Here is a 23,841-nt window from a genome sequence, read left to right as displayed (position 1 = left end):
TTCAATGCACTTGTCCCTACTAGTTTACAATAATTGGCCAACTGAAACAACATTGGCATAGATCCATTTTTATTTAGTATGATCCATGAAAAAGTATTTAATTGAAATTAATATCCAAGTATTGTAATACAAAACGGTCTTGATTTGAATTGTAAATTGAAGAGCCCATCCCAATCCCTACTGTATCCCTATCCAAGCGACAAGCTGATCAGCTGTCGGTCTTGTTGCTAGCCTGCTTGCAGAGAGGAAGTGATGCAGGGAAAATTCCCATAATGTCCACTCAATGACTAAAGGGGAAACACAAAGAAACTGTAATCTTTTTTACTAAAGGTATTTTCTAATTAACTGGAATTACCAAGATAACATTACATTTAAAAGACGTTCTGTGTTGTGTGGTGGTCCTTAGGCAGACGACCGATCTTGTAAAAAAGTATACCGAAACTCGTTTTTGAATGATGTTGACTGGCTAGCTCCTAGCCTAGCAACTAGCCGCTAGCCACCTAAGCTTTCACCAACTTGGCTACCTAGCTAGCAAAACGACGACGAGGTTGTTCGTGCCGTTCTGCTCTACTGTGCTAGTAGTTGGGTAGCACATTCACTTTGACAAGCTAACACATTGGAACGATGTACGCCAGTTTCCGAACAATTGTATACATCTAAAAGGTAAGTTTTACGTATTTTTCAGTGCTTGTTGTTTGCTGGGTAACTTTATAATGTGGGTTGCCAACATAGCTAGCTCTAGCCGGCTAGCGACGACTATAGTACCAGTGCAGTGTGTGCGCTGCCTGCTAGTTAGCTAGTACTTGCTGGACAAGCTAGCTAGTCTGTCTGGAAGGATTGCTGATGGTTGATTCATAATTATCTCCTCGTTCCACCTAAATCTTTCTGCTTAATGCCTCAGGTTTGTAACGCTGGCCATTTTCCATTTTTCAGATACAGTATGATAGCCAATCATTAACTTGATAAACTAGATACATTGTTCAACTACTGAATACTAGACCTGGGTAGCACCCGTAAGTTATACTCTCTTATAGTCGGCTAGGCGCGATGTGTTTTGTCTGGGCATGTCTGTGGATAGTTTACTATAGGTGTATGACTTATTGATTGAGAACCATAACCAAAGTGTTTTTAGGTAGCTAGATTAACGTTATACTTTTGGAATGCAGTTTAAACGACAGTAAGGCCTGTATTGTAGCTATGCCTACTACAAATTACAACATCTGAACTCGACTGAGAAAAAGGAAACTGCAGTGAAGCACAAACGCGGTAATGAATGTTGCAACAGCTGGGAACAATCAAGGGGTTGAGTCACTGATTAGTTGTAAAGTATCAGGAATCTATTGTTATCCTAAAAAGCTGGACGCCCTAAATCCACTCTACATTGAATGGATGTCTTTTCCAACAGAAGCTTGCTAAAAAGTAGATTCTTATGCAGTGATGTAATGTGTGGGGGAACAAATTGCTACACAAAACTTAAATGACCAATTCATACTTACAGCATGGGTACTCAAGTTGATAAAACGGAAATGTAAATGTGTGTGTGACAGATGCTATCATGTTCTGCTTTTGAATACTAAAAGCTCTTTTTGGATCTTTCAGCATTGCGGATGCCAAGGTCATCACTATGGAGCAGGAAAAGATGACATCTTTATCTAGTGTGGAATATGCATTCTGAGGAAGTGTGTGTAAGTACCTACTACCAGTTTGTAAAGAATCACACATTTCTTGGCCATTTTCTAAGCATTGAACATATTATGGTGTTTGAACTCAAACACTTCCAGCTTTATGTCAACGTTTCTATGGTAACCAACATGTTGTCTCCCTCAAGTATTTTTGTCTTGGTTTCTATGGTAACCACGCTTTGTAAGCACCTATATACGTAGCCCATGTATGTACAGCTCTAACATATTCAGTAGAACCATCCTCCACATGTCATACCAAGCCCAATTAGTTGACAGGAAGGTTTGTTAATAACCCCTTAGCTCTGGTCTTGACCCTTAGCCCAAACAATTCTCTCAGTCACACTCATGCAACCTTTTACAGCTATTTGACTCTTGCTCTCTATATCCAAGGGCCCGAGGGCATGTTGAGACATCTCACCAGGCCAGAGCAGAGGCGTCTAGGTGGGGCAGACGGGGCCTGAAGGAGGGGAGGACAGACAGAGGGAGGACCAGAGAGAGAGACATGGGCCAGTGTGTCACCAAGTGTAAAAACCCAACGTCCTCGCTTGGCAGCAAGAGTGGCGACAAGGAGACAGGCTCCAAGTCCCACAAGAAAGGCGGCGGTGCGGGTGGAGGAGGGCATAAGGAGGAGCCAAGCACCCTGGGTAGCAAAGCCTCCAGTGAGTTCAACGGCCCCAAGGCCATGGAGGTTACCGTGGAGAACCCAGTCATCCCCACGGCGATGGGGGACCTGAGGAAGGACGAGCGCTCAGCTGAAGCAGATGGGCTTTCCCTGCTGCGCATTGAGGAGCTCTTCTGCTGCTACAAGGATGACCTGGAGGACGCCATATTGGAAGAGGGCATGGAGAGTTTCTGCAACGACCTGTGCGTAGACCCCGCAGAGTTCCGTGTGCTGGTCCTTGCTTGGAAGTTCCAGGCAGCCACCATGTGCAAGTTTACAAGGTGAGATGAAACCAGAAAGGGGAATAATGAAGTCACAGACAGTGGACCCAGTACCAGTTGTGCTTGTCCCTATATAGAACAGTCGCCCAGAGAAGTCTCCTCAGGGCACATTGCTCCAGAAAGGGTGGGTGGGGTTATGCAGTGTTATTGATCAATAGAATGACATGCACAGTGAATTGGCAGATGCTCAGCCTGAATGCTGTCCTGAACTTGTCTATCCTAGCCTCTTCTCTTTCACTGTGTGGTGGCCTGGCCTGGCCACCCTCCCCCCACTTATCTCAGCTTTCAGCAGCTCCGCTCGCACTCGCTCACTGACGGTAGGGGGCACAGAGGAAATGGATCAGGCCTCACTGACACAGCACTCTCCAGTGGGTGGCTGATAGTGTGGCTGGTGGTCACCGCTCATTGCTCTTCTCTCGGATGGCCCTGCCTCAGCAGTTCTCTATTTAGAGCCTCTCAGCAAGTGCTGTGTATCTATCTAGAAACTCTCATTGTGGACTGTTGCTGTTTGCTCACTGTGGCTATTTAAACAAGGGCTGTTTTGCAGTAGAGACTGAATAGCAAAGCATTTAGGGTACTACTATATCTGGCCAGGTTCCCACATTCAGCTAGTGAGCAGTGAGCACACAGTATGGCAGAGTGACAGGATGTGGTCAAGTTTATCAAAGAGGGGCATCTTGTTGTTCTTTCCTCTGTAGATGGATGAAAGTGTAGGTAGTATTGCAGGTTTAGATTGACGTGTGCAAAACACGTGTCTTGGAAAAAAATTCAACCTATAAATCTCATGCCGGGCTAACTTATTTTACTTAGATGAGACCAATCTTTGTGGCCAAAAGGAAGCAATTTGATGTGGTCTAATGGCACAATTGTTCTTGTTGTGCTCTCTTTTTCTGTAGGAAAGAGTTTGTGGAGGGTTGCAGGGCGATCCAGGCGGACAGTCTGGAAGGCATCTGCTCCCGCTTCTCCTGCATGCTGCTGGAGGCCCAGGGCGAGGACAGCTTCAGAGACCTGTACCGTTTCACCTTCCAGTTTGGCCTGGATGCAGAGGAGGGCCAGCGGTCGCTGCAACGCGACATCGCCATCGCCTTGTGGCGCCTAGTCTTCACCCAGAACTCCCCCTCCATCTTGGAGCGCTGGCTGGACTTCCTAGCTGAGAACCCGTCAGGCGTGCGGGGCATTTCACGGGACACGTGGAACATGTTCCTCAACTTTACACAGGCCATTGGGCCGGACCTGAGCAACTACAGTGAGGACGAGGCCTGGCCCAGCCTCTTTGACACCTTTGTGGAATGGGAGATGGAGCGAAGGAAAAAGGAGGAGGAAGAGAGGAGGGCAGAGGAGGAGAGGAAATGCACTGGGACTGAGACCCCTCCTAGCACAGACCGACTTGAAACAGAGGGGGGCCGAGGCTCACAGACATGGGGGGGCCATTGATGAGAAGACATGGATTTCTGGGAAAGGGAGAGATGGGGTTAGGACCTAAAAGTGAACTGTACATCTGTGAATCATTGGATGAATATTAGTATTAACATTACTGTTTCCCATTTTTCTCTCCTTTTTCTGTTTGGGTGGAGTTCCTTCTCGCCCTGCTTATTTCAGGTTATTGAAAGGGCTCTAAGAACTGTGTAACGTTTTAAGCACTTCTATTTAAGTTATTGTTTTATTATTTTTCTTCAACTTGTGTTTTGGTAGTTGGACATGTGGTCCATTTTTTTAAACCAGGCAAAAGAAAGCCATACCCTTTCCCATTAAACTCATTTAATTCAACTAATTTATACCTGGAAACACTGGTGACATGACCTATATGGCTCAACACAACAGGCTTGATGCACACAAAACGAAGAAGGGAAACGTGCCCTCAAAAGAGGTTCTTACTGCTACAGAAGCCTGAGCCATGCCCTGCGGTCTGTATCAGTGAAATCAACTTGATATTATTCTTTGAATTCCAATTTTGGCATTTTATCATGTGGCGTTTGGCAAAATTGGATTGTAGTTAAGAGATGATTGATGACATTTTTATTGAAATATGACATGATGCTGAGAGTTGTTTTCTTGGCATATGTTGCCTTTAGAAATGACAGCCAACTGTATTGTTGAAGATGTTGATGTCATGATACAGATACCAGTTGCATTTGTATCTTATTTATCCAAATTGAAATGCTGTGTACACACCAGTTAGTCCTTAAAATTTCAATGTATTTATTTATTTGAAATTACCCAACCGTCATTTCTCTCAGTAAAGACATTGAGAGCTTGTTATGAGTGCTTAAGATCGCAATAGTGTCTTAGATGATTTTAACAACTAGGGCTGGTTCCATTTTGTTCCTTCCTAGCTCCTACCAACTAGCCAGCTTTCACAGATCTGAAATACATAGATGTGTGCTGTATGGGGGAATAGTCCTTCAGACTTGCTTCAGTACAGCTTTGACCTATTCAGTCCTTTTGAGCTTTGAAAGTACTGTGAGGGATGAGGTGGGTCTTGGTCTGGTGGGGACAGAAGAATCCTGTACCTGGGAAATATTAAGGACTGTTACTTTGGACGTTACACAGAGCTTTATCTCGTTTACCTGCAACAATCTTACACCTTTGGGAAGCTATTTGCTAGTTTTGTTTGGGCATGTCAAGAATATGCCAGCTGCTGGTAATGGCTATAATGAAATGCACAAAAACCAATGGCCTGCTAAAGTCACTGTACATGTACTGCTTTGCAAAGAGACATTCATGTCAGCTACCCTCTTTCTATTCAAAATCTTTCAAAACTGTCAGATTATCTTGAAAGTAGCCTATGGTCTATCGGGGACAGTGGATGATTGTTAACCAGGTGTGCTGGCTCATGGGAGTTTCTTGAGTCCAGTGTGGTCAGGGGGTGCCCGTAACCAGGTCTTGTGAGGTTTACATTTACAATGGTTTCATTTCAGATCCCTTTGACCTTTTTATATAAAATGCATTGATTTATAATAAATAAAACAGTGTTCAACTTTTGAGAGTGGACCATGAAATGAATTGGTGTTTTTTTTTTATGACACAACTGTCATTTCAGTCTGTTTTGAAATCTTTATTATTTTTATTTTTTGTATGAAGTGTGCCCAGTAATTCTTTGCTACTACATGTCCGGAAAACAATTAATTGCTCAGTGAAGTGTGCAACATATGCAACAAAACATAATTGAGACGGATGGAGGGCAGAGCTTAAGCGCAAGCTCTTCAAAACTCTGCTCCTCCTCAGGGGTGTGTCAGACTAGAGGCGCTTTCGCCATTGGTGGATAACTCTCCTAGTAACCAGAACCAACAACTGCTATCAACAACGCATGCAAGGCACATGAGAATCGAACAAACTCATCGCAAGAATCCTAACCGACGTACAAATTGAACTGAGAAAAAAACCTCAAAAACGGTGTGAGTAGTTACGACATGTCAAAACGCTCGTTTAGAAATCAGGTGATGGAAAGTACGGGATATTGATGTTACAAATCTAACCATTCGTTAGCCAGTCTGTTACCCAAGCTAACATCCAGCAACAATCCAGCTAGCGAGCTTGGTACTGTAGTCTAGCCTATCCTCCTTGTCCAGATGTCAACACTTGTTAGCTTGGAGCCAGCTAGCCATGTATTTGCAAAAACGTTGAGCCCATCGTTTACTGTAAGTAAGCTCTAGCACTATGTGAAAAAACGACGCAATTAAAACTACAGATAGTCTACTGTAGTCGCAGATATGATGTGAGATATAATATAGTACTATAGTAGACTAGTTATATTTGACATATAACGTGGTTGACATTGGCCCCTGACAATACTAGCCTAGTGTTCTAATTTGGCAACGACGATAACGCCCTGTACGGATGGATATAATTTACCTTTATGTTGTCAAGGCCAGAATTTTATCCACGGGATGCATTTTTTTTCCTTATTCGGGAAATGAGACTTGTCCCTGGTGGGCCATTGGAATGGGTACTGTATTATGCAGCAGCGATCACAACAGCTGTATTCACAAGTGCTGTAGTTAGGCTTATGACGAGTGTTGATTTTTTTTCTGCAGAGCTGAATGTATGGTTCTCACGAATACATGAAGCAAACCCGGTTTTCACCCTCCCCTCATAATGTGGAAATAAGGGTATTCCAATCAACACCGACCTACGATGGATCAAGAGGTATGAGATTTCCATGTGTTATGTGATTCCCTCGAGGTTATGTGAAGATTTTTTAAGTGATGACCATGCATCGTCAGTGAATGAAAGACATAAGATAACCGTTTAAGATGAAGAGATATGTTAATGTATTCTAATATTAATAGTTTGCTTAAGTTGTGACTGTTAGCATAGTATTTTGGGTTTGGTACAATACGTATTTTACGCTGATAAAGATGTCTAACGTGCATATAATTTCATGTTTATTATATAATATTGATTTCCGTTGTCTTTGCTTAATTCTATTCTATTCATTCACCTTTCCCTTTACTCTTGCAGTGCTTCAGTATCACCTTTACTGTGTCTTACAGATTCTGTAGCCTAATTTGCTGCTAGTGACTATGTAAGGAGAATAGCGCTCTTTCAATCTATTTTTAAGCATGATCATTTTATTTGCTTCAGTACTTCTCCATAACACATCACACACTATCCTCAAGCACAATTATAGTTTTTCTTCCCTTTTTGAATATTTCTGGTGGTACTGAAAATCCACAGAAAAAGTGGTGTCAGATAATTTGGTTGAGATTGAATGTAATGTGCTCAGTTTTCTCATCGTGTTTAAATGGCTTGGGTAAAATATTGTAGGAGCATGGCAATATTTTGCATTTATGCTGTCTGCTGCTTCCTCAACCCTAATGTTCCAGAGAGTCTCTAATCTTCTGTTTACATGTTGTGGGTTGCATGTGTCCATGAGTGCGTGCATGTCCTGTTCCGGTCAATTTTAATCAACCAGCTGTTTTATATGATATTGGTGACTTTAAATGTTTCTTATTGCTAATGTGAAATTGACAATACTATGTCATCTGCATTAAGGTTCCTGACCTTAGAACGTACCACTCTTATTTCTCCCCATTGTTTGCATTTCTACAAACTAGTGTAGTAGACTAGTCCAGACTTGATTGTTTTTTGATAGTAATTAAGTGTGATAGTCTAAAACAATGATGTAGCCATCATTTATAATTCAGTTTGGATACAGTATGATTCCTGAAAGAGCTGACATAAGCTTTAATAACACTGCTTCCTTTTGTGTGTGTACGTATGTGCATGTGCATGTGTGTGTGTGTGTGTGTGCGCGTGCATGTGTGTGTGTGTGTGTGAAGGGGAGCCAGTGGGGGCAGAGAGGCAAGCTTGGCTCGGCCCCTGAAGAGACCCTGGATGAATATTTAATCACCCTCCAGCAGAAAAACAGGTGAATTGTGAGCAGAGCTTCAGGAAGCAGAATCTCTGGTTACACACAGCCGAGACACACTTCCTGATTTATTAGTACTGACAAACACAAGACTTTGATTGGCAACGTACAGTGCGAAGAGATTATTTGACACACACATGTGTGAAGCATAAGCTTAAGGCCAGAATCACTGCGATAAGCTAAATGATTATCTGACATTTCAATTGGTGTGACTAAACCTAAGACCCTAACACAAGGATTATTGTAGCCATCTACAGTGTCTCTGGGTCTGTTTGTTTGAGTTCTTGTAACATTCCCCATTCTGAAGGATACTAAAGAGGCTGAAAATCAAAGACCAAAAGGAGATCGATCTGGAGAGGTTGGAGCAAGGTTTCTCCATCTATCTGAACGGGGCGAACGCCGAAGCTTGCAGACAGCATAAGAGACCCAGCCAGAGGTCTCTCACCTCTCCACCGCCCGCATCCAGAACGACACACACTGCTGGTACGCACCAGGATCCATCCGGATCAAACAATGATCATCTCATCACTCACAATCCGACACGCAACACCCCACCCCTTCACTTTGCACTTGGCATGGTATAATCCTGTGCCCTGTCACTGAATTAATGATAGTGACAGTCGTAACAGGCAGCCATGCTTTCTCACTGTGTGCTGAGGACCATCTGTGTGTGTGCCTGGTCTTCCTCTGGGGGGAGGACTGCCTCTAACGCACACCGTGTCTGTGCTCTGACTCATCCCCAGATTCCTTGAGAAGACACGCGTCACAGAGAGCTGAGGACGGCGGCGTCGGAGATCTAGTTCAGGCCCAACGCCAGAGGAGCCGCACTGCCCCGGGAACAGTACAGAGGAGAGAATGGGTCCAGGTAGAGCCAGCTGTAGCGCTAACCTTTACCGACCGTCGCAGCGGTGTGTATGCGAACAATGTGTTTCTCTGTCGCCTAGCAGAATTCATTCAATATCCGAGCGGAAGAGGGACCCTGTTTGCGAGTTTCCCCGGAAAAGCGCTATTCTGAGGATTTTGAGCCGTACGAGAGCGCTGACATGGAGGTAGGAGCCGTAAGCAATGACCACCAGGCGGTGTGTGGGCGGCCTGTGCCTCGCTGTAGAATAAGTGTGCATCTGATTGTTATGTGTCAGTAGCAGCTGCCTGGATGAGTTAGCATCTCTCTCTTTTCTCTCTCTCTGCCCCCCCCCCCCCCGTCCACCTCTCTATCCAGAGGTCCAGCTCCCGCTCCCCTCACAGTTCCCATGACGCCTGTAAGGTGTCACACTCTTTTAGCCCCCGCGCAGACAGCCGAGGGAGGCAGGCCAACCCTGAACACAACGAGCGTGTACTGCTCAACATTGACGAGGTCAAGGTGAGTGGAGAGATTACATTTAATTCCTGGGTTACACAGCACACAGGGAGAGAAAGAGGCCTCTGGCCTTGAGTGATATAGCAGAAAAGGATGTTTGGTGATGTGACGCAGTGAATCATTGTCACAGAGACTCGGGCCAGGGAGTTCCGTCATGTTGATGTTTTCATCGCCCCAGTCGTAACAGTCTGTGTTCTTTAGTGTAACATACTGTACATTAATCAAAGCACACTATCTGATTGCACGACTGTGTACCTTACAGGTTTTTATGTTTGCTCAAGTACAGACCCACAGTGCGTGCGTGCATGCACAGTACCCTTGTGTGCGTGTCGCTAGCCTTGTTTATCACCGGCAGGTGTTGCGGCGGAGCCTGGAGGTGAACATGCGGCGCAGCAGCCGGGGGTCGGCAGGGGAGGAGTCGGAGGAGGAGTGGGTGGAGGAGCAGATTGAAAGGGACGAGAGCACAGAGAGTCTGGAGGAGCTGGGCCTACCTCCGTCCTCCACCAAGACCTCCACTTCCTCCAGCTACCCACGGCCCTCTGACTCCATGGGCTGTCAAGCGGAGCCTGCAGACCTCATCGTACTGGACTTTGGGCCGTCTCCTAAAGGTACTCACTATACCATCTCATCTCCTTGTTCTAGATGTTGACTAACTGCAGGGGTGAGTCTGCATGACCACCTCCTGTCGACTCTTGTACTTCCTTTTCACTGATGAAGGAAAGCAGGTTGTATGTGATATTATGTAACACAGATTATATAAACCAGACACGGATGAATAGACAGAAAAGATGTATTGAAATAGTTTAATTGAGCATCCCTTTCCCTTCTCTGACGTTGCAGGGCGTAAGATTGAACGTTCTCTGTCTGCTAAGAGGAAAGACAACATGGAGGCCTATGTTCCCACCAAGCCCATGTTGGTAAAGAGCAAAACCCTTGATAGGCCACCCTCCAAGGAGAGCAGGGATTCTCAAAGTATGTTTTTAAGTGAAGGAACTAGTTTATCAGCGTACCATAACATGGCCTTATTCTCATGCCAATAACGGGAACATCAAGATACTACAACTGAATAGTCCCTCCCTCTCTCCAACATTCTCTGTCTTTCTCTCCCTCCTTTCCCAGGGCCAAAGAGTCGTTTAGAGTGCCCACTGTCTGCTGCCAGGAAGGTGTCTTGTGAGGATAGGGACCCAGAGGAGACAGCCTGCAGGGTGCTCCAGGCCCTGCAGAGAGAGAACAGCCCGCTACAGGAACCCAGGAACTTCAGCCACAACATGGTCAGACCCCCGAGTGACTGCCATTGATTTGGGTCACCCGCTAGATCTGTGTCCATGTTAGGAACTGTCTCCATAAATTATATTTGATGTTTTTCGTTTAGCGTGGTTTACATGATGTAAATGTATTGTTCTGTTTTAGTAGTGCTTACTTTCTCACTCTTTGCTATCTCCCATTGTTCCCTGGAGCTTTACAATATTTTGCTCTGGTGTTTCGGATTGATCTGAATCTAAACTGGTCTTAGTGGAAATATCTTCCCTCAGTACTCCCTTTTGATCTCCCTTCCCACAGTCGAGGGGACACCAGATGATGAACGGCTCGCTGCGAGAGGACATCAGGGACCGAGAAGAGAGCAGGGTGACCAGGGCCATGCAGAGAATCACCCTCATGGGCACGAGGTACAGCACCATAACCGAACCTGGAATAGCTTTGCGCCTTTGAACGTATCACCCCTCACAACTGCATGGGAATAAGAGAATCACAAAAGGCGGTTTGCCATGGTGTACTATGGTTTGTTACTCTCAGCTAGTGTCAGTCTGGACTACACTTACATAAAGGTAGCGTCCTCATTCCGGTGTTTTCATTGATGCCATGTTTAACCTGTGGTAATTCAGTACCTCATTCCTGGACGTAATTGAACACCTTTGAGGCCCTTTAAAGGTAGTTATGTGTAATGTTGATCTGCGTATCAAGCCACAAGCCTCTGAGGCAGAATCATCAGCGCTCCAGTACAGGACAACAGATGCCAGGGACAACATATCGACGTCCTCCATCTCCAAGGACAAAGACCAACAGCTGTTAAAGACACGAACAATAAAATGGCTTCGTTTGTGATCCTTTCTGTCAGGCAACAGCATAAGCTCCTGAAAGCCCTGGAGAAGCTGGAGGAGGACTCGAACTACCGCATCCCCCAGCCGGTGAAGACGGACAACAGCCCTGCACTGGTGAGTCACGACATCACGTGTCCCCAGCACTTCAAGGTGACTGAGGTGTGATGCAGTCACACCGGTAATGGATTGGCGAATGTGAGTCGAGGGAAGCTTGACATTCTGTTCTCGTGGCAGAGGAGGCAGGCCTCGGCTGAGGTGACACCCACCCTGTATGTCACCATGGAGATCCTGTCCAACTGGGGGAATGACAGACAGGTGGGACTGACAGAGATGCAGTTTCTCTGTCAAAGGAACAGGAAACTGTACGTGTCACCTCATGACCTGGACATCAGGAATGCAGATTACCCCGGCAACCTGGGGGCCCTGGTCAATGGCAAAGCTAAGGTTAGGCATCTGCTCAAATGTAAAAAAAAAGAAAAACACATCTGAAGCCATTTTCATTGCATATCTAGACATTTATCAGTGACTTTATTTAGAGTTTGTATTTTTATCTCAGTATTGACAATTCCCTTGTTTTGGTATGTGTTTTCTTTTGACAGACCACAAAGGAGCGTCACATGTGGACGTGCCCGTTCCACCCCCCCATCCAGCTCTACTTCATCATCAGGAACGCTGAGCGCTCTCCAGACTTCGGGATATCCCGGGTCAAGATCTGGAACTACAACAGGGGCCTCAGTGTAGGAGCCCTTCACCTGAATTAAGAATGTTAACACTGTTTCATGTAGCGAAAGGGTTATATTGAAATACACATCTGTTAAGCCTGTGGGGGGTTGCCTTTCACAGTTCAAGGTTATACAGTGTTTGCTTACCGCCAGCGGTTAGTAACAGTGAATCCTAGATCCATGCGGTCTGGCCCTGCTCCTCTGCTGGCAGACTATACTTGAGGTATAGTTGAGGTGATACCTTGAGGGGTGTAGTAGGTAGGTCTTTTTAAGCAGTGACTGAGAGCCACCAGTCCAAATGTAGAACAGTGAGAGATTAGCTCGAAGGGATTAGCCTTAGGGAGGCTGGGGGTTCTTCTATCTCCCGCCCGCCCGCCCTCACACACACACACTGCCCGGGAACAGGGGCACCAAGACCAAGCTAACAAGGGGCTTCCTGACAATGGACTAAACCCATATGGGAATATAAACCATACTATTGTGAAGTTCACAATGAGACTGCGATGCAGTGTTTGGTGAGGTAAGGCTGTAGGCATTTGAGAAGTCAGAGAGCTAGCACCGGGGGTTTGGTAAAGTGGCTGTAGGATTGAGGAGATTTGACTTGGATTTTAGCCATCCACCATGTCTGTTTGCCTGTGAACAGGCTACTTATCTGTGGCATTTAGACTTGACTACAAACCTTAAAGAACAGTTTAAACATGGCCAGGAATACTCTGTACATGGTCACTGGTGTCAAAGTGTGAAGACTTTGTCTGTTTTTGCTTTTTCTCTGTGTGGTATATCATTTAGAATAGTCCATTGCATTTTAAACCATATATGTCATTAATGTCTGCACTAGTTATTGATATACTTTGAGACTAAAATAGCTGTTTCTGTTGTTTAGGACCTGGACATAGGCGCGCGCCATGTGAAGCTTTACCTCAACAGCACTCTGGTGTTTGAGGGAGAGCTGGAGAAAGGCTGTGGCAACCAGGTGTTTGACTACAGCACCACCATCGACCTCCAGGCACTCCACATCCCAGAGTCCTTTTCTCCCAGCCCCGTGTCCTCCGGCCACAGTCTGAGGGGCGCCAGCCCGCAGCGTCATGACGACGCTAGGGGGGCGGAGGGGGGCAGCAGCCAGCGGGACCTAGACTTCAGACTAACAGAGGGGCCGGGCCTGGTTAGAGTAGAAATGCAGGACAGAACACACACTCCACTCCCCCCCATCACCCCCACCACCTCCTCCACCCTGTACTCTGTCCAGCGGAGAAACTCCTTCGACTTCCCATCAGAGGAACCCCTCTGTCTTAAACAGCAGCCGGAGCACACAACCGCCACGGCCCCCATGGAGCTGACCGTCACCACCCAGCCCTCCTCCTCCTCCTCCAGGACTCCCCAGTGGCTCCAGCCCCTGAGCAGGGGCGCTCCGGAGGGCTGCGAGGGTGGACGGGAGAGGGACCGGCCCCTGTGGCTGGTACCCCAGCAGTCTCTGGAGCCCAAACCCCCCGTGGCGCCCCCCTCCTCCTCCTCAGTGCTCCCCGAGCTGTCCTGTAACCCAGGGAGGGTGTGCAGGGGCATGGAGCGGAGCCTGAACGGGGGTCAGTGGAGTGCAGACTCCCTGGAGCAGGGCCCGGACCTGCTGGAGGAGCTGGGCGAGCGGCCGGCCCAGGACAGGCCCGTGAGCGGACGCAGGAGCTCGGCCCGGAACGTCTGTGGGAGCGGGAGACCAGCAGAGGAGCAGCACCAGGGAGCGACTGGCCTGTCCTGTACTGGTAGGTCGACACTTGGCTCCTAGCTCATACCATGTCCCCGTAGCAACATAGTGTGGATCGGAAATGAGCAAGTGTGAAGGGACGTTGGTACAAATGACACGTCTATCTGAGATGTTACTTTGTAGTGACTGCAGATCGGTTTGTCATCCTGGATTAGTGTGTTTCTTGTGTGGCTGCTGAACAGAGCTGTACTCCTATGGTGAATAACATTATTGCTGCAGTACAGTGTGTATTCATGACAGACAGGAGCTTTTCCGTAAAACTAAAGACCTAGCACTATCATTTTCCTAACCATAAATTTGTCTATAAACAAATGGTCAATCAGGCCCAACCCATTTGCCCTTGTACAATGTGTTTTCTCTCATGTTCTAAACACCCTGGTTTAGAACTTGCCTGTCAGTAGGTTACACAGCAAAACACAGCCTTGTTTTCTAAGAATTTCAGTAAAATGTCACCTCTGTGAGCCACATGGGGATAAAAATGTTCTGGTGTGTTAAAATGTTCTGCCTTTGTTCAATGGCAAAAATAACCTCAAATTAGATTATGGTGCAGGGCAGATTGCTGCTTCACACCAAATCTGCAGTCCAAATAATCCCTTCTGATCTCCCAGACTGCAAGCAGACAACTAGTATTTCTCCCCAATCTGGGCTTTGCACACACACACACACACACACACACACACACACACACACAGAGAGGACATGCCTGGCCCACCTGCTGCCTCTGAGCACTCTCTTTGTGGCCAGTGTCAGTCTAAAGTAGGCCACAGGCTGTTTTCAATGAAGGAGAGAATCATTCTACCAGCAGCTGTTGTGAAAGCGAGGGTAATGTGCCTACTCTTAACACATTCACTGCAGAGGGTGTGTTTAATCAGGACCACATTCTGGATTTTGTGCTGGTTATGACACAGTGTGGAATGTGTGTGTGTTCCACAGACGAGCCCATGTCCCTAGTGCGGAGACAGCGCACGCCCAGGGCGCAGCTCCGCAGCGCGCAGGAAGACACCCTGATGGAATCCTGGGACTCGCTCACCAAGTTCAACCAGTGCCAGCGAGGACGCATCTCCAACATGGGCTTCGAGGGCGACATCTTCGACGAGTTCCTCCAACGCCAGGGACGGCTCGCGGCCGCCGGCACGGCCCTCAACCCCCCCCGTAGCCCCTCCGGCTCCAACCCCCACGGCGCCCTGCCGGACGACCCCGAGGACGACCCGTCTGCTGAGCCTGAGCGAGAGGAGGAGTTTGAGATCCCGGTCCTGCCCCAGGGCCAGCGACTGGTCGTCCACATCCTGTCCACCTGGGGCGACCGCCACTACGTGGGCCTCAACGGCCTGGAGGTCTTCAGCTCGAGCGGGGAACCCCTTAAGCCGGCCCACATCCACGCCGACCCGCCGGACATCAACGTGCTGCCGGCCTACGGGAAGGACCCGCGCGTGGTCGCCAACCTGATCGACGGAGTCAACCGCACGCAGGACGACATGCACCTCTGGTTGGCTCCCTTCACCCCGGGGCGGAGCCATGTCATTTTTCTGGAGTTTGGCGCCCCCTGTCAGGTCGCCATGATCCGTGTGTGGAACTACAACAAGTCGCGCATCCACTCCTTCAGAGGGGTGAAGGAGGTGGAGATGGTGCTGGATGGGAGGTGCATCTTCAGGGGGGAGATCGCCAAGGCTTCTGGAAACCTGTCTGGAGGTAGTAGTGGTGGTGGTGGTGGTGGTGGTGGGGGGGGGTCATTAGAGAAAGTTGGCTGGCTTACCATGGTATGTTTTTCCTGAGTTGTTTACAAGACGATCTCATTAGAAGAGATTAGCTGCCGTCTTTTGAAGAGGCAGGACTATAGTTAACTTATAGTTAACTTGTGTGTAAAAAGTGAGGGTACAAGATTTGCTGCTGTCTTTTGCTGCTTTGGATACAACAACCTCAAGTCAAATATACTTTAACCTGTAGTTTACTTGTCATTCTTACGACATGAGTTTAACATCACATCCAAAATAACCATGTAGCTCTAGGTGAACTGTTCCTGTATCTACTCTTCGTTCCTCTCAGACCTCGACCAGTTTGGCGACACCATTCTCTTCACCACCGACGACGACATCCTGGAGGCCATGTCGCGCTACGACGAGACCTTCCAGGGCGAGGTGGAGGGCTCCGAGGGGCTGGACCACGAGGAGGAGCTCCAGAGGCCCCGCACGGCGGACGGAGAGGGGGAGGAACGGCCCTTCACGCAGGCGGGCTTCCGAGAGGAGGACCTGACTCTGAGCACCACAGGCATGGTGGGTAACGTAGTTCCATGCTCGGCTAGTAGGCGCATTCAGCTGTAGCTGGGAGAGGTTGAGACCCTTCAGAGATGGACCTTCGTTCGCTGTCGATGTTTTGGAGTTGCGTCTGAGTGAAAGGTTTTGTTTTTCAGTTGAAGCTCCAGCTCAACCAGACTGTTTGCCAGTCTGAAGAGACCATGGAGCAGATTCCAGGAATGTACTGTGGAAAGTGTGAGTCTAGTTATTTATTTTTGTTTATGCAACAACAACAAAAGATAGCATTTGAAACACTGTTTTGAATATCTATTGAGAAGGCCAGTGTAAACTCCCCCTCTAATGATAGATGTCATCACATCTCTGTCCCCTCCCCCCCCCCCCAGGCCTTAGGCTGGAGCTCTGTGTGACGTGGGGAGACTCCCACTACGTGGGCCTGACAGGGCTGGAGGTGGTGGGCAAGGAAGGGGAGAGCCTGCCTCTGAACCTGTCCATGGTAGCTGCCTCCCCCCGCGACCTCAATGACCTACCCGATTATGGACAGGACCTGCGCACCCTGGACAAGTCAGCCTTGATCCTTCCTTATCCTTGCTTCCTCAATCCCTCCCCATCCTCTCTTTCTCTCTCTCTCTCCATTCACTGAGTGAAGGGTCTGAGTTGTCCTCTGTGTCCCCAGACTCATAGACGGCGACAATATCACCGCTGACGACGAGCACATGTGGCTGATCCCCTTCTGTTCAGGAGAGCAGCACACCCTGACAGTGACCTTCCAACAGCCCCAGACGGTAGCTGGACTACGCCTCTGGAACTACAACAAGTCCCCAGAGGACTCCTACAGAGGGGTGAGACAGGACATGCTCAGCCAGATAAGAGGGAGCTTTTGTGATGGGAGGTTTATTCCCGTTTCCATTTGAGCAGATGCTGTCATCCAAAGCGACATACGTCTACAGGTTGTAGACTTGTGCCCTACATCCGTTTTCTTTCGCGTTGACAACATGCCAACAAACTCCCACTTAAACATCTCCGTAAACTCCTCCGTAGGTGAAGGTGATCCACGTGTATATGGACGATGTGGCCATCTCTCCACCAGAGGGCTTCCTTATCAGGAAGGGAACAGGGAACTGCCACTTCGACTTTGCCCAGGAGATCCTCTTCTCGGACTTCCTGCCGCCTTGCAGCCCCGGCGGCCTGGACAGCAAGGCGGCCGAGGACTCTGCCTACCTACTCAGGTAAAGAGCTAACGGGGTTGTGAATGCTGCCCTTGCTTATGACACCCCCCATAGTGTTACGCTGTGTTTTAGCATGTGTTATCTGTGTGTAAGTCAACGCTTCTAGAGTGTTGTGTAAGCATGTGTTTGTTGATAGCAGGGGAGGCTGTAGAAGACAGGAGCAGGCCAGCATGGACTATGAAGCTCCCATCATGCCTTGTGGATGTATCCTTTCTGGTGTTGCACAGAAGCATCGCAAATCATAGAGAGGCCCCTTGCGGTTATTACTGTGACAACATGATTGATTATTTTGACCGTTCTGAGTGGAAATGCGAACTAATAAAGTATAGTCTGGGACAGTTGGTGAAAACAAGGCTAACAATTTCCTGTTCCTTAACTCCTTGGCTGCCAGTCATCTTCCAGCTGCAGCTGCTGACCAGCTGGGGGGACCCCTACTACATCGGACTCAACGGCCTGGAGTTCTACGACCAGAACGACCAGAAGATCCCCCTAAGTGACAACAGTATCCTCCCAGTCAGTGTCTCTTAAACCACATCTACCCATGTACTCTACCAAATATCTGGCTGCCATGAGCCTTTGTTGGCACATTACCAACCAGATATCCTGAAGTTGCCTGAGCAACTATCTCGTTGTTTATGATCATTGACCTATGCACTTTTGTAAAGCTCTCTCTTGGAAGTAGCTGTGGATAAAAGCGTCTGCCAAATGAATAACTGTGAATGAGCAAGGCCCTCTAGGGGTGGATGTGGGAATGGCTGCTGCAGCAGGCCCACCACACTCAGGCAGTTTCTGCCCTGACAAGTTCAAAGCAGAAAGACGAAAGCGCAGCCTCTGGCTGTATAGATGGACTTGCCTTCCTACTAGTTGGTCGTGTTTCCGTGTGTGTCCCTTGACGGTGCTTGTGTCAGACATCGCTGCATTCCCAGACAGTGTGAACGTGCTGGACAGTGTGAAGGGCGATGTGAGGACTCCAGATAAGCTGGTAGACGGTGTTAACAGCACCCACGATGGCAGACACATGTGGCTAGCACCAGTGCTGCCTGGACTGGTAAGGACTTGTTTGTGTGTGTGTGTTCCTGAGATTTGGAGAGAAGATGTGCTCAACCTACATTCTTAACTAGTCTGGATCCCTACTATGTATGACTTTGCCTGTTGGTTCTATCCAGGTAAATCGTGTGTATGTCATATTTGATCAGCCGGTCACTGTGTCCATGATCAAACTGTGGAACTACTCCAAGACACCCCATAGAGGAGTGAAGGAGTTTGGGGTAAGGAGCTCCCCTCTATTCCACAACCCAGTCTAGTATCAGTACCCTCAGGGGCTAAGAGATTGCGTTGAATAAGATTCTAAGAACATATATCCTAAAAATAAGTAATGTGTGTGTGTGTGTCTGCATTCAGCTGCTAGTGGACGACCTCCTGGTGTATAACGGTATTTTGAACAGCGTCAGCAACGTGGCTCGGGGCATTCTGCCCACCTGTGACCCGGTGGTGCCCTACCACACCATCCTCTTCACCGACAACGCCCACATCGCCCACCGCGAGAGGAACACTGTGATCAGGTACACTGGTCACACACGGCTTCACGCCACTCATACGATTGGCTCCGCTGCCTGTTCGGCTAAACACATGGCGATGCTGATTCATGCTAATTCCCGCATGTGCGGGTAGGCTCTGCTGCTTTCCCATTGACTGGCATACGTGTCCTTGTCACACAGGGATCAAAACTCTCTATACCATCTTCGGCATGGAAACAATTGGTGGTCTTATTGGGTTGAATCAGTGGATTACATTTGAATGTAGGGCCGTGAATGGTCTCTTTACCTGTGAGTTTGTGTTGAATGGAGGTGTGCTCTCTCCACTCCAGCGCTCGGGGTAGCCGCCACCTGAAACCGTGAGTAACAGAGTCCCTGTAGCCCTGTCTGTCAGCCCCCCTCCCCGTGGGTGATCCTCCTCGTACAACAGTTTGCATCGACCGCCCAGACATCCCCACATCTACATTCCACAGCTTCGATTCTAGAACCCAGTTCTACTAAACCCACCAACCCCATTGCCTCTCTCCATCTGTATTCCTCCCCCGTTGTAGGAGTCGAGACTCTGGTCCCCTGCACTCCCTGCTTCACTGTGTGACCATAGCTGCTACCGTACCGTGCTCCGGCATGCTCCTACATGATCCAACGTTCACACACTCACATCCCTCCTTCTCCTTTCTCTGTACTGCAGCAACTACGTGGAGGACCAGGATGTGAAGATGACCAATGAAAATCAAATCGTCCATCACAACAAGAAGAAGCAAACGGCCGATCCAGGTATGTTCTAGACTTAAGCTAGGCTGTGGATGTTATGTCGCTGTTGTTCATCAGGCTGATCCTAAGAAGGAGAAAAAGACTCTTGGAACAAAATAACTTAATTGGTCTTCAACCATTGTACAAAGTTTCAAACATTAATTTTCCCATCATGCAGCTCTTCGACCTAAAACCTGCATGACGGACCCGGGCAAGCTGGGGAAAAGGAGGTACTGAGTCTGACAGACGGAGAGGCTGACTGTCTCGTAGAATTGGAGCCAGATACGCATGGGAGAGAGGAAACAGAAGTGGAGAGAGGAAGGTTGACTGACCAACTCGGCTCAAAGTCACTCAGGGGCTTTTGTTGCCAAGCCCTGACTGAAAAAGTCCCTTCGCCATGACGCCACACCCTAGTGGAGTGACACGACGTGTGTGTCCACCACAGCTGCTGTTCTAGAGGACAGGGCTTGTACAGAAGCACAAGGTTTATATGCACCCACAGGATTGACCCTCCACTTTCTGGTTGGACCGGTCCCCATCCTTCCTATGTAGATAACCACATATTCTTATACAGGTCCTGTATGCACTGTTAGTCCCTGTAGTGTTAAAGGTTCTCCAGTGTCAGGGTCAACCTACATGGCTGCTACTGGCCCTATCCGTGCCTAGTCCTACTCTCTGGCTGCTCCCTGTGTGATATGGTACTGCTGTGTATTTATGCTGCTCATGGTGTACAGCTGGTCAAGGGGAAAAAGAAGCCCAGGAGATGTGCTTTGCTCACACAATTTATACATTTATAGTATGGATAAATAGGCTAAAGGGTTATATATTTAATGCCCCTGGCTTTACTTCATTACTCCCCTAAGTGTGCATCAACAAGTCTGAATGCTATGCAGTTAAAGTTAGTATTTCACCTGTCTATTATAACTCAGTTGGGTTTTGTTGAGGCAAATGAGGTTTTGACACTTGGGAGACCTTTTGTGTTGAGTTTAGAAGAGCATCTCAGTTGGATTCATAAATATGAGTCAGGAAATCTTCCAAGTTCATATTTTGACACACACTACACTTGATCCTTCAAAAGCAAAATACAGTAACTACAATTGCTTCTTAGATGTAAGTCTATATATTTTTAAGTAATGTATTGGTCAATGTTTTTGCTAACCTCTAGTAGAAAGACTAGTTTGATAACTAAGTGACCTTTATTAAAGCTGTTTGATATTGAAAGGTCTTTTTGACACACCCAGTGATAAAAATAAAAATCAAATTTGTTAACATTACCTACACTGGCTGGTTTAGGTTTAAAGTCACATAACAATGTTACCTAACAGAAACAACAAATATGCAAATATTGACTATATACCTCAAAAACAAAGTGAATACATAAAAAAAAAATGGATGAATACTCATTAAAACATTGTTCTACCTTAAATGTTTGAATATATTGCTGATGTTGTAAAAGCTATAATCTAGTAGTATTTTGTTGCACGTACAGTAAAAGTAATCCCTGATGAGGCTAAACTTGTGTTTTAAATCTGATTCTTTGTTAGGCCACAATATAGGCTATTATCCTATACACTGTAATCTCTTATATATATCTATATATGACAAAGGGAATTACATGGTTTTCAAAATGCAGTTTTATGTATTTGATTTAAGAGTCTGTAAAGGTGGGTTTAACAGTGCACCTCAGTCCTGCTTTGAGTGGTGGTAGCTAGTTCTGTAAACTGAAAATATATACATTATTTTTTTTAATCTTGTTAATCAAGTGTATATTATTTTATGGTAAGTATATTTAATTCAATAAAATTATGTTTTTAAAAACGTTTTGATTGTTTATTTTGATACCATTAAAATGAGCACTATGACCAAGATCATGTGATGTCCACATCGACCTGCTGGTGAATGAATGTTGGAGTTAAACCACTGCTCTTTTCCTTGCCTCAATGTTTCTTAACCTGGTCTGAATAATTGATGATCTTTAAAAACAAAGACACTTCAGCTCCATAAATATCGCCTGAGACATTTTAATGCCATACATAAATTATTTTTTCTGTAAAGGAATGACTTCATTGATATTCTGCTCCCATTTCAGAGGGGCAGTAGAGGAGAGGTAGAGGAGGCCTGTCCATACCTCTCAAACAAACATTTAGCAGTGAGGACAACGTCTTTGGAAACTGTCTTTTGAGATGTGTTTAGATCTTCCCTGGGAAGGTTCCGTCATCTCTCTGGTCATCCCATTTCTGGACCTGGGGGACAAATGGGTAAGAGACACACATGACTCCAGTTGCTGCCAACTGCCACTTCGGTTGTTGCCAATTTCCCACCATGTAATATTTTCTACCCAGCATCCCTGGGGCCTGAATGGGCCAGAATAAGATAAGCCCCATGACAAGCCTGACAGGGTGGGAACCAGAGAAACACTGACAGGGAGCAGATGTTCTATGGCCAACCCACCATGCTCAGAAGTATTCAAATGTGTTTGTGAGCAATCCACTCTATACAGTTATCAGTGAAACAGTTATGTTCTAACTAACACAATGGCATATGTGAAATCCCATTACAACCAAACCCTTAGTCATGCATAGTTTGACTCTTCTTGTCTTATCAATACTTTCATAAGTCTGTATTATTACACTTATGAAATTTAAGATGATTAAACAATTTATAGTTGCATAAACATTTACCCAAGATATGGGGCAGAGTGACTTGTAGACCCTCTTATACCAATCACAGGGGGCGGTGTCCACTCCTTTGGCGTCCAGCGATTTTTGACAGCGATGAAAATCTATAAATATACGTAGCAATCACAATGATGAAACAAGCCCGACGGCATGTTTGGTCAGAGGCAGCTAGGGGTCTTCTCCACAAAAAAGGCAATGGGTTAATCCCCATTACAGTCAATCCCCAAAATTTGATTACTTGCCATAAAGGTGTCAAGACAAAAGAGGTCAAACTCTTTTAACTAAAACCCAGAGGGAGGTAGAATTGAAATGAGACCTCCATAAGGACATGACATACATAATTAAAAATGAATCTACAGATTGATATTGAATTAAATCATAATAACAGTCAATTATTCTTTGTATGGTTAATAAAGATTCCACTACACACAGCCCTTGCATGACCTTGATGTTTAGACTTACCCAGATAGTTGGCCCAGCAGTTCTTTGTCTGATTTTGGTTAGGGAATCTGGCATCGAAAGGTGCAGTCCGGTATTGCTCCAGCTTAGTTTGAATTTCCTCAGCCATTTTTAGTTCTGTCAGGAAGACATGCTTAACTGATAAGAGGATGTAAGAAAATCCGTTTTACTGTCACATTAGCACATAAAAACCAGTCTCAGTCACCTGTCCGAGGGTGGTTTAGCATTAACTATGTCTATGATTAGCATGCTTATCACACTTTCACAAAATATCCCAATTATATCGATTACCTGCTTCACGTATCAATCATCTGACGAAAGGGTAAACTATCGACGCTGACAAATGCGCAGCGGAGAAAAGACTATAGAAAAACTAACTGGGATCTTGGTTGAATGTGCACCTCACAGAATATTCGAGAAATGTATTTTTACCTGATGGCCTATAAAAATAGTCCGACTGATATTTTAGTTAATCTAACAAATATTCGACAGTTATTGTTAAATTACAAATTCCTGATGCCATCTAGCTTGGAATTATACGCTATTGTAGTCTGTGAATTTAATTCGATTGAAAAAAAATGCTATGTATAGTAGCCTACTGTATTTAGCCTCTCTGTACTGTAGAGAAGCACTTTAGGCTTACTGATGCAAAATGTGGTTTCATATGAAGGAAGCTGATAAAGAAACCAAAAGTCGTTTATTACAATTTAAACCTATAAGCTTTATCCACACGAAGCCCATGTAGGTACTATATTTAAAAGAAAAAATCAGACATATATGTTCTTACGTTGAAGGTGCTGGCGCCTCGGCCTCAGAAATACTTTCTTCCTGCAGATGAAACTTGGGTTCGTTCCACTGATGAGCGTGCGCTCTTCGCGCCTCGGTTTATAATGTTGTAGTCGTGCAGTCCTATCAAAACGGTATGGCGGACCCACGTCACATTGGCTATGGTCTACTATTAGCCTACAGTAAGGTCATGCAAGTACAAATTCCCTGTAGTACTAAGTTAGAA

At 46.5% G+C, this 23,841-nt stretch overlaps 3 protein-coding genes across 5 annotated transcripts; 2 read left to right on the top strand and 1 right to left on the bottom strand.

The window, feature by feature from the left end:
• Positions 1 to 272: 272 nt before the first annotated feature.
• dcun1d3 (defective in cullin neddylation 1 domain containing 3) lies at positions 273 to 5,611 on the top strand. The gene is made up of 4 exons (XM_067245604.1): positions 273 to 663; positions 1,600 to 1,685; positions 2,073 to 2,624; positions 3,521 to 5,611. Exons 3-4 carry the CDS (start codon positions 2,185 to 2,187, stop codon positions 4,056 to 4,058), a joined length of 978 nt encoding a protein of 325 aa, XP_067101705.1. The 5' UTR covers positions 273 to 663; positions 1,600 to 1,685; positions 2,073 to 2,184; the 3' UTR covers positions 4,059 to 5,611.
• A 1,141-nt stretch (positions 5,612 to 6,752) lies between these two features.
• On the top strand, positions 6,753 to 21,490 carry LOC136950417 (katanin-interacting protein). Of its 2 annotated transcripts, none has more exons than XM_067244749.1 (27): positions 6,753 to 6,770; positions 7,907 to 7,995; positions 8,303 to 8,478; positions 8,739 to 8,860; positions 8,943 to 9,044; positions 9,215 to 9,355; positions 9,708 to 9,960; positions 10,193 to 10,324; positions 10,472 to 10,623; positions 10,913 to 11,019; positions 11,469 to 11,565; positions 11,686 to 11,895; positions 12,051 to 12,188; positions 13,057 to 13,927; positions 14,863 to 15,618; positions 15,973 to 16,199; positions 16,337 to 16,415; positions 16,565 to 16,742; positions 16,855 to 17,020; positions 17,220 to 17,407; positions 17,547 to 17,611; positions 17,799 to 17,909; positions 18,316 to 18,455; positions 18,574 to 18,675; positions 18,809 to 18,969; positions 19,631 to 19,716; positions 19,871 to 21,490. In XM_067244749.1, exons 1-27 carry the CDS (start codon positions 6,759 to 6,761, stop codon positions 19,927 to 19,929), a joined length of 4,920 nt encoding a protein of 1,639 aa, XP_067100850.1. In that variant the 5' UTR covers positions 6,753 to 6,758; the 3' UTR covers positions 19,930 to 21,490. The 2 variants fall into 2 exon arrangements, with proteins under 2 accessions (XP_067100850.1, XP_067100849.1); XM_067244748.1 differs by having other exon boundaries at positions 17,544 to 17,611.
• Positions 21,491 to 21,693: 203 nt separating this feature from the next.
• On the bottom strand, positions 21,694 to 23,712 carry cox6b1 (cytochrome c oxidase subunit 6B1). Of its 2 annotated transcripts, none has more exons than XM_067244746.1 (4): positions 23,617 to 23,712; positions 22,833 to 22,946; positions 22,374 to 22,474; positions 21,694 to 21,935 (listed from the first exon to the last, which is right to left on the bottom strand). In XM_067244746.1, exons 2-4 carry the CDS (start codon positions 22,936 to 22,938, stop codon positions 21,882 to 21,884), a joined length of 261 nt encoding a protein of 86 aa, XP_067100847.1. In that variant the 5' UTR covers positions 22,939 to 22,946; positions 23,617 to 23,712; the 3' UTR covers positions 21,694 to 21,881. The 2 variants fall into 2 exon arrangements, with proteins under 2 accessions (XP_067100847.1, XP_067100846.1); XM_067244745.1 differs by having other exon boundaries at positions 22,833 to 22,967; positions 23,617 to 23,685.
• Between the last annotated feature and the right edge of the window lie 129 nt (positions 23,713 to 23,841).

Source organism: Osmerus mordax, chromosome 10 (genome assembly GCF_038355195.1).
Source record: "Osmerus mordax isolate fOsmMor3 chromosome 10, fOsmMor3.pri, whole genome shotgun sequence".
Lineage (NCBI taxonomy): Eukaryota > Metazoa > Chordata > Actinopteri > Osmeriformes > Osmeridae > Osmerus > Osmerus mordax.
Note: the sequence above shows the minus strand (reverse complement) of the source record. Positions and strands in the feature narration are given on the sequence as shown.